The sequence below is a fragment of the Colius striatus genome, chromosome 4 (assembly GCF_028858725.1).
Source record: "Colius striatus isolate bColStr4 chromosome 4, bColStr4.1.hap1, whole genome shotgun sequence".
In the NCBI taxonomy this organism is placed as follows: Eukaryota; Metazoa; Chordata; class Aves; order Coliiformes; family Coliidae; genus Colius; species Colius striatus.
Window position 1 is genome coordinate 26,686,298 of NC_084762.1, and position 16,280 is coordinate 26,702,577.

At 41.8% G+C, this 16,280-nt stretch overlaps 1 protein-coding gene across 5 annotated transcripts in view; it reads left to right on the forward strand.

Annotated features, from left to right (window-relative positions):
* Positions 1 to 16,280, forward strand: part of FHOD3 (formin homology 2 domain containing 3) — a 405,083-nt gene that overhangs the window by 51,706 nt on the left and 337,097 nt on the right. For all 5 annotated transcript variants that reach the window (XM_061995044.1, XM_061995039.1, XM_061995040.1 and 2 more), the window contains exon 3: positions 15,401 to 15,465. In XM_061995044.1, coding sequence (XP_061851028.1) covers positions 15,401 to 15,465 — 65 coding nt within the window. The remainder of the gene's footprint in view (positions 1 to 15,400; positions 15,466 to 16,280) is intronic.

The following is a 16,280-nucleotide window of genomic DNA, read 5'->3' on the forward strand; positions in this document are numbered from 1 at the left end:
TGGTTTTTCTGGATTTCAGGAAACCATTGGACACCATCTCCCACAGTATCCTGGCAGCAAAACTGAGAATGTGTGGGCTGGATAATCAGACAGGGAGATGGATTGTAACTGGTTGAAGGGAAAAAGGCAGAGAGTTGGAATCAATGGGACAGGGTCTAGTTGGAGGCCTGTATCTAATGGAGTCCCTCAGGGGTTGGTTCTGGGACTAGTAGTGTTCAATCTATTCATTAATGACTTTGATGGGGGAACAGAGGGCACTGACAGCAAGTTTGCTGATTATACTAAACTAGAGGGAGTGGCTGACACCACCAGAAGGCTGTGCTGCCATCCAACAAAACCTGGACAGACTGGAGAAATCTCATTAAATTCGACAGGGCAAGTGCAGAGTCTTCCATCTGGGAAAGAATAACCCTATGTACCTGTACAGGTTGAGGAATAAACTCTTAAGAGAGCAGCGTAGGAGAAAGTCACCTGGTGGTCTTGGTGGGCAGCAGGATGAGCATGAGTCAGCAATGTGCCCTTGTGGCCAAGAAGGCCAATGGCATCTGAGGATGTATTAGAAGCGCTGTGGGCAATAGGTCAAGAGAGGTGCTTCTGCCCTCATGAGACCACATCTGGAATATTGTGTCCAGTTCTGGACTCCTCGGTTCAAGAAGGACGGGGAGCTGCTGGAGTTCAGCACAGGGACAGAAAGATGATGAAGGCAGTGGAGCATCTCCCTTATGATGAAAGGCTGAGGGATCTGAGGCTCTTTAGCTTGGAGAAGAGGCTGAGGGTTCACCTCATCAATGTTTACAAATACGTAAAGAGCAAGTGTCAAAAGGATGGAGGCAGGCTGTTCTCAGTGATGTCAGTGATAGGACAAGGGGCAATATGTATAAGCTTGAACATAAGAAGTTCCAAAGAAATACAAGGAAGGACTTTTTCACTGTGAGGGTGATGGAGCACTGAAACAGGGTGCCCAGATGAGTTGTTGGGTCCCTTTTTCTGGGGACGTTCAGAACTCACCTAGATGAGTTCCTGTGTGACCTACGTTTGGAAGTCCCGCTCTGGCAGGTGGGCTGGACTAGATGATCTTTTGAGGTCCCTTCTAGCCCCTGAGATTCTGTAGTTCTTTGTGACTTGCAAGTGTATGGCGTGAACAGGAAGCAGACACATTCTGACTTCATGCTAAGTTTTCATATGGAAAAACCAAGGTAAGGAAAGCCTGCTGACTTCACTTGAAGGTGAGTGCATTTATCTCCAACTGTCTTGTCATGTACCAGAAAGGGTTACTAGTGCTGTCATCCTTTTGAAGTGTGTTGGAGGTGAATCTTAACTTTTAAAAGAGCTTTTTAAAAAAAAAAAAAAAAAAGTTTTATTTCCTGAGTTCCTTTGTGTCCATAATTCAGTGACAATAACACTAGCTTGAACATGACAGTTGGGTCCATTGGATGATGGTCTGTGAAAAACTTCAAAAAGCTTATTTGTTTGTGTAAGATTTCTGGATGACTTACAGGGAGATTCTTAATTCTTTTCCCTGTGCACGTGTGCTTTTGCGCTTTCTCAAAAAAAATTGTCTTGTATACAACATTTTTTAAAGTATCAGAATTTTTTTTGTGTGTCTTGAGCCTGTCATTGAATGGAGAAGCCTATAATATTGAAAGTGCAGTCAGGCCATATCTTAAGAGCTTTGAAATCAAAGCCTAGGTTTATGCTGTCTGATTAATAGCAGGTTAAGAAACACTTTCCTTATTGTGTGTGTGCTGACTTGCAGATCTCTTTTAGGGAAAACCTGATAGACTCTAGTGCTTGAACTCCGGCAAAAATCTCGTCTCTTATGCATTCAACAAGGAGTAGTTTGTTTTCAAGTAACCTTGAGCTTGAAGCAACTTGACTGTGAGGCAGTGCACCATAGCAGAAGCATTTTCTACTCCTTGAAAGGTGTATGCAAACGAAGATGGAAATGAATAGGTGCTGAAATGAAAGTGTGAAAGCCAGTTGCAAGAATAATGCACTTTAGAGTATTTGCCACACATTTGCTTCTGGCAGCATACTGTTGTCCAGGCTTCACTTGTGGGAGTCAGTGTCTTCTTCTTGAGCTTAGGGATTGTTGTTGGATGCTATTTTCATTAAGCTGTTCCGCTTGGAAAAACGGGGATGTAATTATTGGAGAAGTTGATGGTCCACCGAGAAAACTGAGTGCAATGAGAGGCTGCAGCAAAATGTGAAGCATATGTTATACATGTGTGCTTTGAAATCTTTCCATAAAAAGTAGCATCTGTGTTAGGTTTTCATAATGGTTAGGTTGTTACATGAGGCAAAAGTAGATGCAGATTTGTTATAGAGTAAGTTGTCAAGTTAAGCTGACTTTAAATGCTGACCAAGTCTGAAAACATTTTCAGTGTTCCAAAGTTGAACTTAGCTTTCATCCAGCCTTATGCCCTTTTTGGGATAAACAGGCAAGAGCCCATGGTGTTAGTTTAGCATGATTCAGTAACCTGTTTTTATTTGCTTGGCTAGTGGTTCATTAAGGACAGCAAAAATACCATCTTATTATTTCAAGAGAGACTTGGGAAAAGGTAAGTGAATGCCTGGCTGATATGATACCATCTGGTTCAGAGTTAGCCTTTATGTGAGTGATTTAGTGACATTGAACCTAACAGTGGAAAAGACTGATTATGGAGGGGTTTGAAGGCTGAGGGGCAGGAAACCTTCCTATCTGATACCAGTTGAAACTAACAAAAATGCAGAGTGCTTGTACTACTTGCCAATATCTGATTTCACCATCATTTTCCCTGAAGACGGTAAACCTTTATCTGACATGTAGAGTTTTAGAAGTTTATATGCAAACTGCAACCATGAGCTGAATACTCTTTACAGTGTTCCTCTGAAGGATGAGGAAGAATGTAAGTTGTAGTATTAGCCTGGTGTAAGGAGGAAATGGGTAAGATAAAGCCAGTGCTGTGGTCTTCCAGACTTAGAATTCCTTTACTGCTGTTGCCACTTTAAATTGAAACCTTTAGAATTTGTTTTCCACAGTGTCTAGACTGTCTTGCTGGAAGCCAGTTCAAAAATATGAACACATACACACAAAAACTACTCCAGTTTTCAGAGATTTGGTGTAACTGTCCATTTTAGCACATCAAATTGAACAAAGTAAAATGAAGGTTGTAGGAATAGGCTAGCTAAAAACTGTAAGGAGAGTAGGGTACCATGGGGGTTTTTTTTGGTTTCTGTATTGTGTTTTGGAGGGATTTTTTTATTTGGTTGTTTTTGGGTTTGAGTTTTTCTTTTTTTTTTGGTCTTTTTTTAAAAAAAAAATAAAACCCAAACTCAGTCCAGCAAGACACATTACTCTTAAAGTTCAAACACCGGTGTGGCTAGTTTACTGGTGTAATCCAAATTGTAGATCACAGAGTTGGAGGTTTTAATGTATTTGCTGTGTAGCCATGTGATTGTGTGCAGCATTTCATGGAAGATTCAGATCCAAGTTTGGCAATATGGGGTTAACTTTTCTTACATTCTTCCATTTTAAAAATACTTAATGAATATATAGACCCTAGGAAAGAGTAGAGCTTAGACACTATCATTTATCTACATTAACTGAGAAGCTCCAAGTTGTTTTATGAACTAAAATCATGTCTTCTAAGAGTACCAGATTTTGCTTCTGCCTATGATGGCGTTTTGATGATTTAGGTGACTGTACTATACATTTGAGTATTATAAGTAATGGTAAGTTTGCTTCACAGCCAACGACATTTACTGGAGAGTGTTATTAAAACCCTCGGATCTTATCTACCACTCTGCTATAAAACTGTGGCTTTTTCTATGCTTATTTAGTATTGGAAAGCAGGAAGAATAGGAGGACCCCAAAAGTACATAGCACAACCTTTTGTAGAATTAACAATTTTGAGCTAACGATCTTTTATCAAGATATTAGGTAATCATTAAGAAAGCTGGAAAAGCAATTTTGTACTTTGACTTTAAATGATAAAATAATGTGTTTTCAGAAGCATGAGAAAAGAAACTAAATTCATTTAATTGAAATATCATCTAGACCTTCAGCAAAATATTAGGAAGTCTGAATGGTTGCCTGTCTGGGAAAGTTTCATCAAAGAAAGTTTTGTCAGGAAAGAAAGACCAAAATAGAAAATATATGTTAATTGATGTATTCTCCTGTCTTACAAAGATTAACTTTGACAGTGAAATGACTGTGGTCTTCCTTGCTAATAATAGCAATGAATCGTGTTTAGGTATTTAAATAAAACCCCTCCTTTTCATACCAGTACCTCTTTAGCATATATATAAGAAGGAGGAATGTCTGTATCCTAATAAAAAGATTTCCTTAAAATTTCCCTTCAAAGTTTCCATAAAACCTTAAAACCAGAACTGGTGGGGGAGGGGAAAGATAGTTGGGGGAGGGGAGAGTATAGGTTTTTTTTTTCTTTTTCCTTCCTTTCTCTTTTCTCCCTAACTCATTCTTAGTATTTTCTGGTCAAGGAATTGCTCAGCTCAAACAGGCTTTACTTTGGAACAAATAGCTAAGACAGCCAATCTATGTACTATTTTCAAAATGTCATACAAATTAAGCCTTGCAAATCTATAACTGAGAGAAATTATTTGTAATACAGTACATACACAATGACAAAATAAAGCATTTATATTCCAGAAGGCAAGTACTCTGAGCTGTTGGCATGTTTATTTACATTAACTTATTAGAGAAGTTGAATATAGAATCTATACTTTAGAATACAGTATCTTTGTAACTCCAAAGACTAGAAGTTAATTTAGTAGCAATAATGATTCTGATATCAACATAGATAAATATGATATCAGCACAATTTGTGAAATTCACCTACTCTACTGCTGCTAAATTGCACATATTAAATTAACTATTAAATACTTCTTGGTTGTTTTTTTTTTTTTAGCAAATACTACCTTGTTGCACTCACTAGAACAAATATTGCTTTTAAGAAGTCAAACCAATAAAAGTGCAAGTTTTAGTTTAGATTACAGGCTTTGTTATATGCCTAGGTTTTGTTTTTAAAGAATGAAGCTTGTTTATTTGAAATTTTCCATGGTATATTTCTGAACCTTTTTTTGTTTTTAATGTAAAAGCTCTGTCTGTCCCATGGCACCCTCTCTTCAATTCCAGGTATCAGGGCAAACTCACCCACCAGCGTGCTTTTTAATGCTGTTGGGCTAGTAGTTCATGAAGCTGTAAAATTATGGATGGCTTTAAAGTTACCCCTTTTTGGCAATTACTACTGTAAGATGCTTGCCACTAAATTGGCGTGTGTGGAATCGTGGATGTAACAGTTTTAAAGAGGTGATCTTCCTTTTGCAAAAACCCTGTTCTTCATGCTGTGTGACAGCCAAAAGCATTCAGCAGGGAGTTGCATAACTTTTGGGGTTTTTTATGTGACTGGACTTCTTGTGATTAGCTTAGTGTGGGGAAATCTAGTATGTCTTAAACCTCATTAAATGTTTATGTCATGAATTTTCATCTTTATAATTTCTGGGGTTGAATCCTATTGATTTTGATAAACTGGAAAAGTGAGCAATGTGACCAGAAGGAGAAAATAATAAAAATTAATGTTTGTGTGTGTGTGTGAATTTTCTGTGTTAATGAATTGTATACTTGAGATGATACTGTAGAACAAAATTTGGAAATTCTCTTTGTAGGAGTGTGAGGTAGAGGGGGAAGTAGCACCACTGTTCAGGCCTGGAGAACTTCTGGAAAGAACCCAAAGGTGTTGTTTAGATTGAGAAACGTCATGCATTAGATATTTAGGAAATACGGAAAACGGTATTAAATAGTAATGGTCCTGAATCGCAGCAAGGCTTTTTTAATGGTGCTGATTTCTTAGGTCATTGCATTCCACTTATTCTTTCTGTAGACACAGCAGGACTTGCTGTTGAGTTCTTCCAGCAGATCACCTGTCAATTTCAGCACAGAGCTGATGAAGTCACCAGATATTGTACCCTACAGGCTGCTGAAGCACCATTGAATACCATGATAGCAATGCCTGTTACATGTTTATAGTGGGTTTGTGTGGCTAGGTTTTGGTAGCAGGGGGCTACAGGGGTTGCTTCTTCAAACCAAGAGCTGCCAGAAGCTTCCCCTATATCTGATAGGGCCAGTGCCAGTCGGCTCTGAGATGGACTTGCCACTGACCAAGGACAGGCCAATTAGCAATGGAGGTATTGGAGAAGGGAAAGAAATTGCTGCACAGGTGCTAAACTGCAGCAGCAGTAGAAGGGATTGAGAATGTCAGAACAACATCTCCACAGACATCAAGGCAACCCATGGTGAGATGGGCCCTGCCCCTGCAGTCCATGGAGGTCTTACTCTGGGAGCAGAGATCCACCTGCAGCCCAGGGAAGGCCCCACACCGGAGCGGGTGGATGCCTGAAAGGAGGCTGTGACCCTGTGGGAAGCCCACACTAGGGCAAGTTCCTGGCAGGACCTGGGAACCTGTGGACAGAGGAGCCCACACCAGACCATGTTTGCTCTCAGGACTTGTGATCCTGTGAGGGACGCACACTGGAGCAGCTGGTAACTGAAGGATTGTTTCGCCCATGGATGAGACCCACGTTGGGGCAGTTTGTGAAGAACTGCACCCCATGGGAAGGACCCATGCTGGAGAAGTTAATGAAAAACTGTAGCCTGTGGGAAGGACTCACATTGGAGAAGTTCATGGAGGACTATGTCCTGAGGGAGGGACCCTACACTGTAGCAGAAGGAAGTGTGAGGAGGCCTCCCCCTGAGAAGAAGCAGCAGCAAAGTCCATCTGTAGTGAACTGATGGCAACTCCTATTCCCTGTCATTCTGTGCAGCTTTTGGGGAGGAGTTAGAAACCTAGGAAGAAGGGAAGAGTAGGGGGAGATGTTTTAAGGTTCAGTTTTTATTTCTCATTTCCCCACTCTGTTTTGATTGTTCATTAATAAATCAAACCATTTCTCCTCAAGTTGAGTCTGTTTTGCCTGTGATGCTAATTGCTGAGGGACCTCCCTGTCCTCATGTCAACTGGTGAGCCCCTTTGTTCTATTTGTGTCTCCTATGCCCAGTTGAGGAGGAGTGATAGAGTGGCTTGATGGACACCGGGCACTCAGCCAGGGCTAAACCAACACAATGTTACTTTAAGACATTAGCAATTTCTTTTACTTCAATTGCTGTCAAAAATAGATTGAAAGTGTAGCAAAAGCTTATTAATTGAAAGTATCTACCAAAATGTTAGTAATATTGTTTTTAGTTTCCAGTCATTGCAATAATAAAATACCTTATATAATTCTGATTCCTTTATACAAAGCGAAATTAAACCAGAAATGGTTTATACTCTGGTATATATTTGTTTGTTTGAAGTACCTGTGGGTATCTCTAGGATTAAAGCCACTGATAAATTGAAGCTGAGTCACAAATTTGAAAATAAGATGGGTTATGTGATGGATTGCAAATGGGAATTATGGGTGTATTACGCCCACTGTAAAGTCATTAAAGCCCAGGAGGACTTATCCCTGTTTCTCTCACCCTGTGTTGCTCCTGGCTCAGCCTAATTCCTAGAACCTCCCTTCTGTGTCACTGACTTGTCATTCTTCTCCTGACTTGAGCTATTTCTTTTGCCAATGGCTTCTTCCTCACTGAGTTTCTCTATCTAGTTTTGAATTACTTTATTGGTGTTTCTGGAGAAAGGGGTTTCATTTGGCACTGAGAAGAAATTTCTCTCAAATTTAATGTTTGGATTTTTTCTGAGTAGTGGTAGTGGGGCTGTTTGCATAATTTTTTGAAATGTATCTTATGTAAACTGGTTCCCTCCTCCTCTTTATTAAGCTTTCAAGCAGCAATAATAAAATGAATTGTAGACTTGGAAATGAAGGTGCTACACACCTGTGTAATTGGCCTTTTTGTCTTGCTCGAAAAAACTATTCCTTGAAGTTTATGAATAGCCTGTGAGTAGTTCTATTAAGGTCAATGGATTTGACACATTTGAAGCTGTGTGTAGGAGAAATTTACCTATACAGCTGTCTTGGGGATGACAGTGAGATGTTGCCCTTGAGGGTAGGTGCTCTAAATTTCTATCAACTCTGAGAATCCTTGAGGTCAGATAAAATGGCTAGCAGTTGTGCTGATGGCATTGTAGTGGGTCTGGGATGGTAGTGATTTTCCACAGCAGCTCTTGCAGTGCTGTGTTTACTGTTGATATCAATATTATGACTACCACTTGCACAGCATCAGGGCTGTCCCTCCAGCATTCCTTCCCCCACCTTCACCAATAGCTGTGGGTGGGCATGATCTTGGGAGGGACCATGGCTAGGACAGCTGACCCAGGCTGACCAAGGAGATATTCCATACCATATGACATCAGCTCAGTAATATAAACTGGGGGAGAGGAGCAGGAAGGGGAGGCGAGATTCATTTCTGGCCTTCCCAAAGCAACCGCTACGCGTACTGAAGCCCTGCTTCTCGGGAGGTGGCCGGACATCGCTGCTGATGGGAAGTAGAGAGTAACAGCTTTATCTGCTTTTGCTTTGCTTCCCGCGCGCGCGGCTTTGCTGTTTCTTTATTAAACTGCTTTTATCTCAACCCACGAGACTTCCATCTTATTTTCTTCCCTTCCCTGGCTTGCTGAGGAGGTGGGGGATAAAGCGGTGTGGTGGGCACCTGGCATCCAGCCAGGCTCTAACTACCACAGGCGTGCTGCATTCTTGCTCTTTCCTTACCTAGTAACTGGAAAGATACAACTGCAGCTTGCCAGTTGCAGACAGTTTAACAGAAGAGAATATCTAATCCAAAGAATTTAGCAAAGTTATTTCCTATTCCAGAGGTCTGAGTGACATGAGGAATGAGGAGTATATATGAAGAGTCACAAGATCTTATAGTCATTTTTGCCTTTGTTGTGTGCTCTTGTAGATGAGACTGCCCTGATGATGTTGGCAAACAAGTTCATCAAGGAAGGGAGGTCAAGACAAGTAGTTTCCTATAACTCAGTCAGATGTTGGGAAGAGTGTAAAGTAAAAGACAAGAGTTGGCAGTGTAAATGTGACTTGGTAAAATTACTCAAGAATTCTGAGTGCTCATACCCTTGCCTTTCCAAAAGAAAAAGAACTTAGCAAACCAGGTGGGGGAAAAAGCTGAAAAAAGTAACCCAAAGGGCCCATGCAATAGTCTTCTTGACCTAAGCAATGATAGCTTAGTGGCTTACTGGATTTTTGACTATGAATCTTTTAGAGATGCCTGTAATTCCAAATAGTCTGGGCTTTTTTCCAGTCTTCGCTTTTTGATAGCAGCTCCCTCTCTCTGGGACCTTCTGTCCTTCAGATGTTAATTTTCAGTTTTCTTTTCCTATCTTGGAATAAGCACATAGATTTTAAAAAGAATTTTTATTTTCTAAATGCTCACATAGAAAATACATGGAAGAACTACATAATGACATCCAAGACTGCTGGTTTTGGTTTTCTGTGTATTTGTCAGTCATACAGCGAGATTTGGAAATGGATATTCTTTTCTTCCTTCTTGTTCTGTAGCTGTTGACATAGGTCTTTGCAAGCAGCTTTGCCCAGCACAAACTGCAGTATGGTTTTATTCTCTCCTAGTCAGTCTGACTACGAAGCCCAAGGATCTTGCACTCGATTTAATAGTCAGATATGCACTGACTCTTGTATGCTATAACTATGTTGCTTTCCTGCTGTTCCAGTGCTATCAAGGATGTTTAGCTTATGCTTCTCTGAAAGTTTTAAGCTCCCTTCTTCCTACCTCTTCCTGTAGTCTCAGAAATACAAAAAATAAGGCCATAAAATGGACAGAGAAGAGATATAATATGGAGAACATAAAGTGTAAGACATGTTCATGGGTGACACAGGTTGGCATGCTTGTTCCAAAACTAAAGGTAAATCTGTTGGTATTCTTTGCTCAGTGAAGGTCTGAGTAGAGGTACCTCAATGTACCCCCCTACCCACCCACTGAAATAGTGGCTGGTTTTAAGTTGGCTGTTGGTCCCCACTGCCTGTGGGCAGCCTGCAGAATAAAAGGCTGTGCTTTCAGTAACAAATATATCTTGCTTTTTTCCTACCTGAAACCCCTCCTGTAAGTCAATAATTGATTTCTAGGAGGGGAAAGAAAAAAAGAAAAAATGTGCTTTCAGAGACCTATTTAACTAGCAGCCTCTACTGCTACATTTTACCTCCTTACTTTTTGGAAACATAGTCTTTTGGTGAAGTGCTTGATGTAGAGAGAAAGATAACATTTATAGTTACTTAAAATATTTTACTGTAGATTTTGTTCTGAAAAACATAATAATGACCAGCTGTTTATTTCTGTTTTCACACCTGCTGTTTTTAATCTATACTCCCTTTAAAATTGCCTCTGTAGCCCTCCTGTGAAGACTCTGTGGTGCTTAAGTAACAGCTCAACAAGACCCAAATCCTAACAGAGACAGATGTGCAGTTGCTTTGCAGAAGGGAGACACAGGTGTGATAAGCTCATACTCTCAAGAGTAGCTGACATCTGACTTTTGATGTAGTACATTGACACCTCTGTAACCTGTCCTGATTTGATCACAACTCCACAGGGAAGCAGGCAAATTGAAAACGGGTCCTTTTTTGTCCCAGATTGGAGACCCTGATCCCTGAGCTGTTCCTGTTTTATTTCCACACGACAGATGTATTTCTTTTGTCTCAAGCATGAATAGAGGGAGGGAGGTTTCAAAATCTTTTATTTTATTGTCTTTCAAAGAATTACAGTGTACCCTAGTAAGAATATAATGACCCTTGTGTAAGTAAGGGGATATTGTCAATGAACGACGCTAGTATTGGTATTTTAAATTCGGTATCCTGTCAAAGATTCCTCACTATGTTTGCAAGTATTCCAGAACAGACTTGGCACTCCTGTGTGAAGGGGCAGCTGTTGAAATTCTGCAAGACATGAGCTCAGGCAAAGACTATGACCAACCAGAATGACAGGAGGAGTTTCGGTGGGCAGAGAGTCATTCCTAAACCTGGAACAGCTCCAGGAAGCTAAAATGAGGACTGCAGGCAGCTCTTACAGGGAGGATATCATGTTGCTCCTTGGCACCTCAGAAGTCTTAAGAAAACATTCATTCTTTTCCTACTTCATCCTAATGATGTTCTCATTAAAGAGCAATTTCATTTAAAGTCGAATATTTTAAAAAATAAATTTTAATTTTTTTTTTGTTTTAATCTGTTGAGAAAAGTTACTATTCTGAAACTGGAACACTAAGCCCTCTGTTGGCAGGTACATAGTTGCACATTAACTACTTTTTTTCAGCTTTTTAATGTTCTGCTTTTTTTCTGTGTTCTTCCGGGAGCAATATTTTTCTAAAAATATCTATCACCACTTCAATGATGTGCCTCCCCCTGCAAATTTTTCAGGGAGATGATATAAGACGTGTTATTTTTTTGTTTAAAGTCATGAAAAATATTTTTGTTCCTCAAAACAGCTCTGGGCAGAAAAATAATAAGATAGGGAAGAACCTTTGTCATTATCTGGAAAATAACGAGTTTGGTCTAATTGAATTATAGCCAGTGGAAAATACTGCTGGGTATCTGTGTGAAGGGTTTGGCCCTGAAATCTGTCAGCAGAGTCATAACTGAGGAAGGTTGTTCTGGCTTTGAATTTCCCTCTAACTTGTATATAGAACTGGGTCTAGGGTTCACATGACCCAAACTAAGTTGTGTCTGAGTGGGTTCTAAAAACAGTTTTGCTTCTTGCATGTTTTCCCACAATAAATTCACAGAATTACTGAATGCCTGAGGTTGAAAAGGACCTCTGGAGGTCATCTGGTCCACCTTTCCTGCTCAAGCAGGGCCACCTAGAGCCACTTGTCCAGGAATTGCATCTTTAGTTTCAAGTTAAAGAGAATATGCTGCTGTACATAAGGAAAATGCATATATGGCACGGAGTCAAGTTGGAGACCTGTGTCCAGTGGAGTTCCACAGGGATCGATTTTGTGGCCAGTCTTGTTCAATATCTTCATCAACAACCTGGATGAGGGGACAGAGTGTACCCTCAGCAAGTTGGCTGATGACACCAAACTGGGAGGACTAGCTGATTCACCAGAAGGCTGTGCTGCCATTCAGTGGGATCTCAACCAGCTTGAGAGTTGGGCAGAGAGGAACCTCATGAGGTTCAACAAGGACAAATGCAGAGTCCTGCATCTGGGAAGGAACAACCCCATGCACCAGTACAGGCTGGGGGTCAAACTGCTGAAGAGCAGCTCTGCAGAGAGAGACCTGGGAGTCCTGATTGCTAAATAAACTAAACATGAGCCAGCAATGTGCCTTCGTGGCCCAGAAGGCCAATGGCGTTCTGGGATACATCAAGAAGAGTGTGGCCAGCAGGTCAAGGGAGGTTCTTCTCCCCCTCTACTCTGCCCTGGTGAGGCCTCATCTGGTGTACTGTGTCCAGTTCTGGGCTCCTCAGCTCAAGAGGGACAGGGAACTTCTGGAGAGAGTCCAGTGCAGGGACACCAAGTATGGAATATGTTTCATACTAGGAAAGGCTGCAGGAACTGGGGCTGTGTAGTCTGGAGAAGAGGAGATTGAGGGATGATCTTATTAATATTTATAAATACCTAAAGGGTGGGTGTCAGGAGGTTGGGACATCCCTCTTTTCTATAGTAGCTAGCAAAATGACAAGGGTGTCCTGGTTTAGGCCCATCAGGGAACAAAGACCACAATTAGCCTCGAGTACCGAAGAGGCTGAGAATTGCCAAAGGGCAGGGAGAGCTTAACTGCCGCTTAAGGTTCAGGACAAAACAGACCAGGCCAGGTCTGGGGAAGAAAACAGAAAATAATTTAATGCAACATCAACTAAAACATACCCCCCAAAACACAAAACATAACCAAGATAAAACAACACAGAGTAATACAACAATGAAGAGTCCAACCAGCCTTTTTAAGAACACCTTCTTGCCACACCTCCCCTCTTCCCAGGCTCAGAGCCCTGATCCTGGTGTTTTTACCTCGTCCCCCCTTGAACGGTTTGGGGGGAGGAGGGGTGTTCAGTTAGTCTGTTCCCGGTAGCTTCTGCCGTTTGTCCCTCCTCAGGACGGGCGAACTCCACACCAGTCCTCCTTGCAAGTCCATGGCGTAACTCACACGCATGGCAGACCTGCACGGGCTGCTCCGACGTGCACTTATTCCAAAGGCTGCAGCTCCTCTTTGCCTCTCGTGTGGGGCTGCTCTGCGGCGTGCAGGCAGAGTGTGCCATGGCCGTCTCCCCACACAGTCCCTCGCCCGTCAGGGCTCACTCACACGGAGCTGCTGGCAACTCTCAGTCCTGCCATGGATCTCCATAGGTTGCAGGGGCACAGCTTGCATTCTCGCCACGGCTTGCAGTGGGGTCTCTGTTCTATTGCTTCTCCTTCCTTCCTCCTTTTCTGGCTGAAGGGTCCGCGTGGTTGCCTCCATCTTGCATCACTCTCACACCTCCTGCCAGCACTTCAAATTCCCGTCCCTAAATAGTGATGGCAGAGGCGCCAGATTGGCCCAGCCGGGCCGGAGGTGGGTGTGAACCCAGGAGCCGGGGTAAAGTCCACAAACTCTTTACCGGGTTTTCACTGCAACCCGCTCCCCCTGTTACTAAGCCAAAAGCTGCTCCTTGCTAAACCAGAACAAAGGGGTAATGGGATGAAGCTGGAACACAAAAAGTTCCCCTTAAACATAAGAAAAAACTATTTCACTCTGAGGGTGATGTAGCAGTGGCACAGGCTGCCCAGAGGGGTTGTGGAGTCTCCTTCCTTGGAGGTCTTCAGGACCCGCCTGGTCATGTTCCTATGTGACCTGATCTAGGTGAACCTGCTTCTGCAGGGGGGTTGGACTATATGATCTCTAAAGGTCCCTTCCAACCTCTACCATTCCATGATTCTATGATATGGCTTTTCTTCATCAATGACCTGGTTGAGGGGATAGAGTGTACAGCAAGTTCACTGATGACACCAGACTGGGAGGACTGGCTGATTCACTAGAAGGTTGTACTGACATTCAGCAGGATCTCAACCAGCTTGAGAGTCTGTCAGAGAGGAATCCCATGAGGTTCAACAAGGACAAGTGCAGAGTCCTGCACCTGGGAAGGAACAACCCCATGCACCAGGACAGGCTGGAGGTTGACCTGCTTGGAGAGCAGCTCTGCAGAGAGAAACCTGGGAGATCTGTGTCCAGTTCTGGGCTCCCCAGCCCAGGAGGAACGGGGAAACTTCTGGAGAGAGTCCAGTGCAGGGTCAACAAGATGATCAGGGGACTGGAGCATCTTTCTTATTAGGAAAGGCTGGCAGGATGGGGACTATTCAGCCTGGAGAAGAGAAGACTGAGGGGGAACCCTCATTAACAGAATATTTAAAAGGTGTATGTCAAGAGAATGAAGCGGTACTTTTTTCTGTTGTCTCAGTGACAGGACAAGGAGTAACAAAAACTGAAACACAAAAAGTTCTACTTAAATACAGGAAAAACTTCTTTACTGTGAGGGTGAGGTAGCCCTGGCACAGGCTGCCCAGAATCTCCTTCTCTGGAAGTTTTCAAAACCTACCTGGATATGTTCCTGTGTGACCTGATCTAGGTGGACCTGCTTTAGTAGGGAGGTTGACTTAGATGATCTTTAGAGGTCTCTTCCAGCCCTTACCATTGTATGATTCTTACCCTCACACCTCACTCATGGGTGCAGAGGAAACGTGCTAGCAGTGTCCTGATGCCAGTTTGCAGGTATAGAACCTGGAAATCAACCATTCTTGTACAGATTCAAGAAATGCAACTAATATGAATTTGTCTAAAATCAAATGAGGAATATAGCAGCTAATTAAGATGCAGTCATTCTACTTAAGGCCAGGATGAAACTGAGAGCCTGAGTGCAGCAGGATTCTGTTTTGTCTCTGCTTGAAAAACATTTATGTCATTGTCCATTAAATACCTATTAGGGTACATGAGCAGATTTGTGAAAGTATAAGCAACTCTTGTTTGACCTTGCATTTTCTCTTAATTCTTAACTGTACCCAGCTTTGAAATATTTATATGAAAATTAAAATATGCAGTCATCACTTCATACTTCTCAAATATGGATTTCTAGAGTCATTTTAATGGACTGGCTTTGGCCAACTGCCAGATGGCCACACAGCTGCTTTCTTGCTCCCTATTCTATATAGAAGGGAGGGAAAGCAAGATGAAAAAACTAGTTGATGGAGATGAAAAGGGAGAAATCACTTGCCAGTTAGTGTCATGGGGAAGACAGGCTTGACTTGTGGAAAATTAATTTACTGCTAATTAAAACAGTTGGATGATGAGAAACAGAGATAATTCATAACACCTTCCCTCACCCCATACTCTTTTCCTAAGCTCAACTTCACTCCTTCATTTCCAACTTCTCTACCTCTTCCCTACATCTTTATATATTTTTCTTCTTTTTTTTTAGGAGGGGGAAGAAACACAGTATAATTCTGAGGACCCAGCTGTCTGTGAGAGTCCATGCCTGCATCGGTAAGTGAAGTTCCACATGCCTGAAAGAGAACGAATGAATAGAATCGATCTCTGAGAAGCAAATCTGGGGATTTCCTTGTGTTCCAAGCTGAGGATAATGCCAATAATTTTTTTTTCTTTGCTCTGTTTGTTGGTGTGCTAAAATTAGGTTGCATCAGTTATATTACTCTTTTAATGTTAAGCAGGCCAGGGAAGTACAGCATTTTACAGTGAAGTATAATGGTCTAGGTGTTTCAGGGAATCTTGGATCATCTGTTTTGCCACTGCCTTTGTGTGTGTCTGAAGACAACTGTGTTCTGAATTAGGAAGGGGATCTGAAGAATTGTTGGCTGACAACGAACTACTGAATTTTAATAGCATGTAATGTTTACTTCACATAGTGCAGATCTTGGCCACATATTTGTCATTATCGCAGTGTTAGTGTCTTAAACCCTGGTTAAAATAATGCTGTTGGGAGGAATAGTGTAATTGAAAGTAATAATGTGTGTATTGGGAGACCTTTAAGATTGCATAAATAGAAGCTGATGTGCTGTGGTGGTGTTAATATGTTCTCCAGTGTTCTGCAGAGCAGAGTGTTTCACTGAATGTTAGTGGCAAAGCTAAAGCTCATATTCTGGTGATATTATGATAGTTATGGCTGGTTTAAAAAAATAAAATTGTACGTGCCACAGGTTGCCTGATTTGTTTTCAACTTCTCTATAGTAGATTAAGCACCATAGTATGTTTAGTTTCTTGTTGGTCTTGCTTCCAGAGTTCTTAGCTGAAGCATTGAAATACAGATATTTTCCTTAAAAGGAGGAGGATAAAGTCAAAAT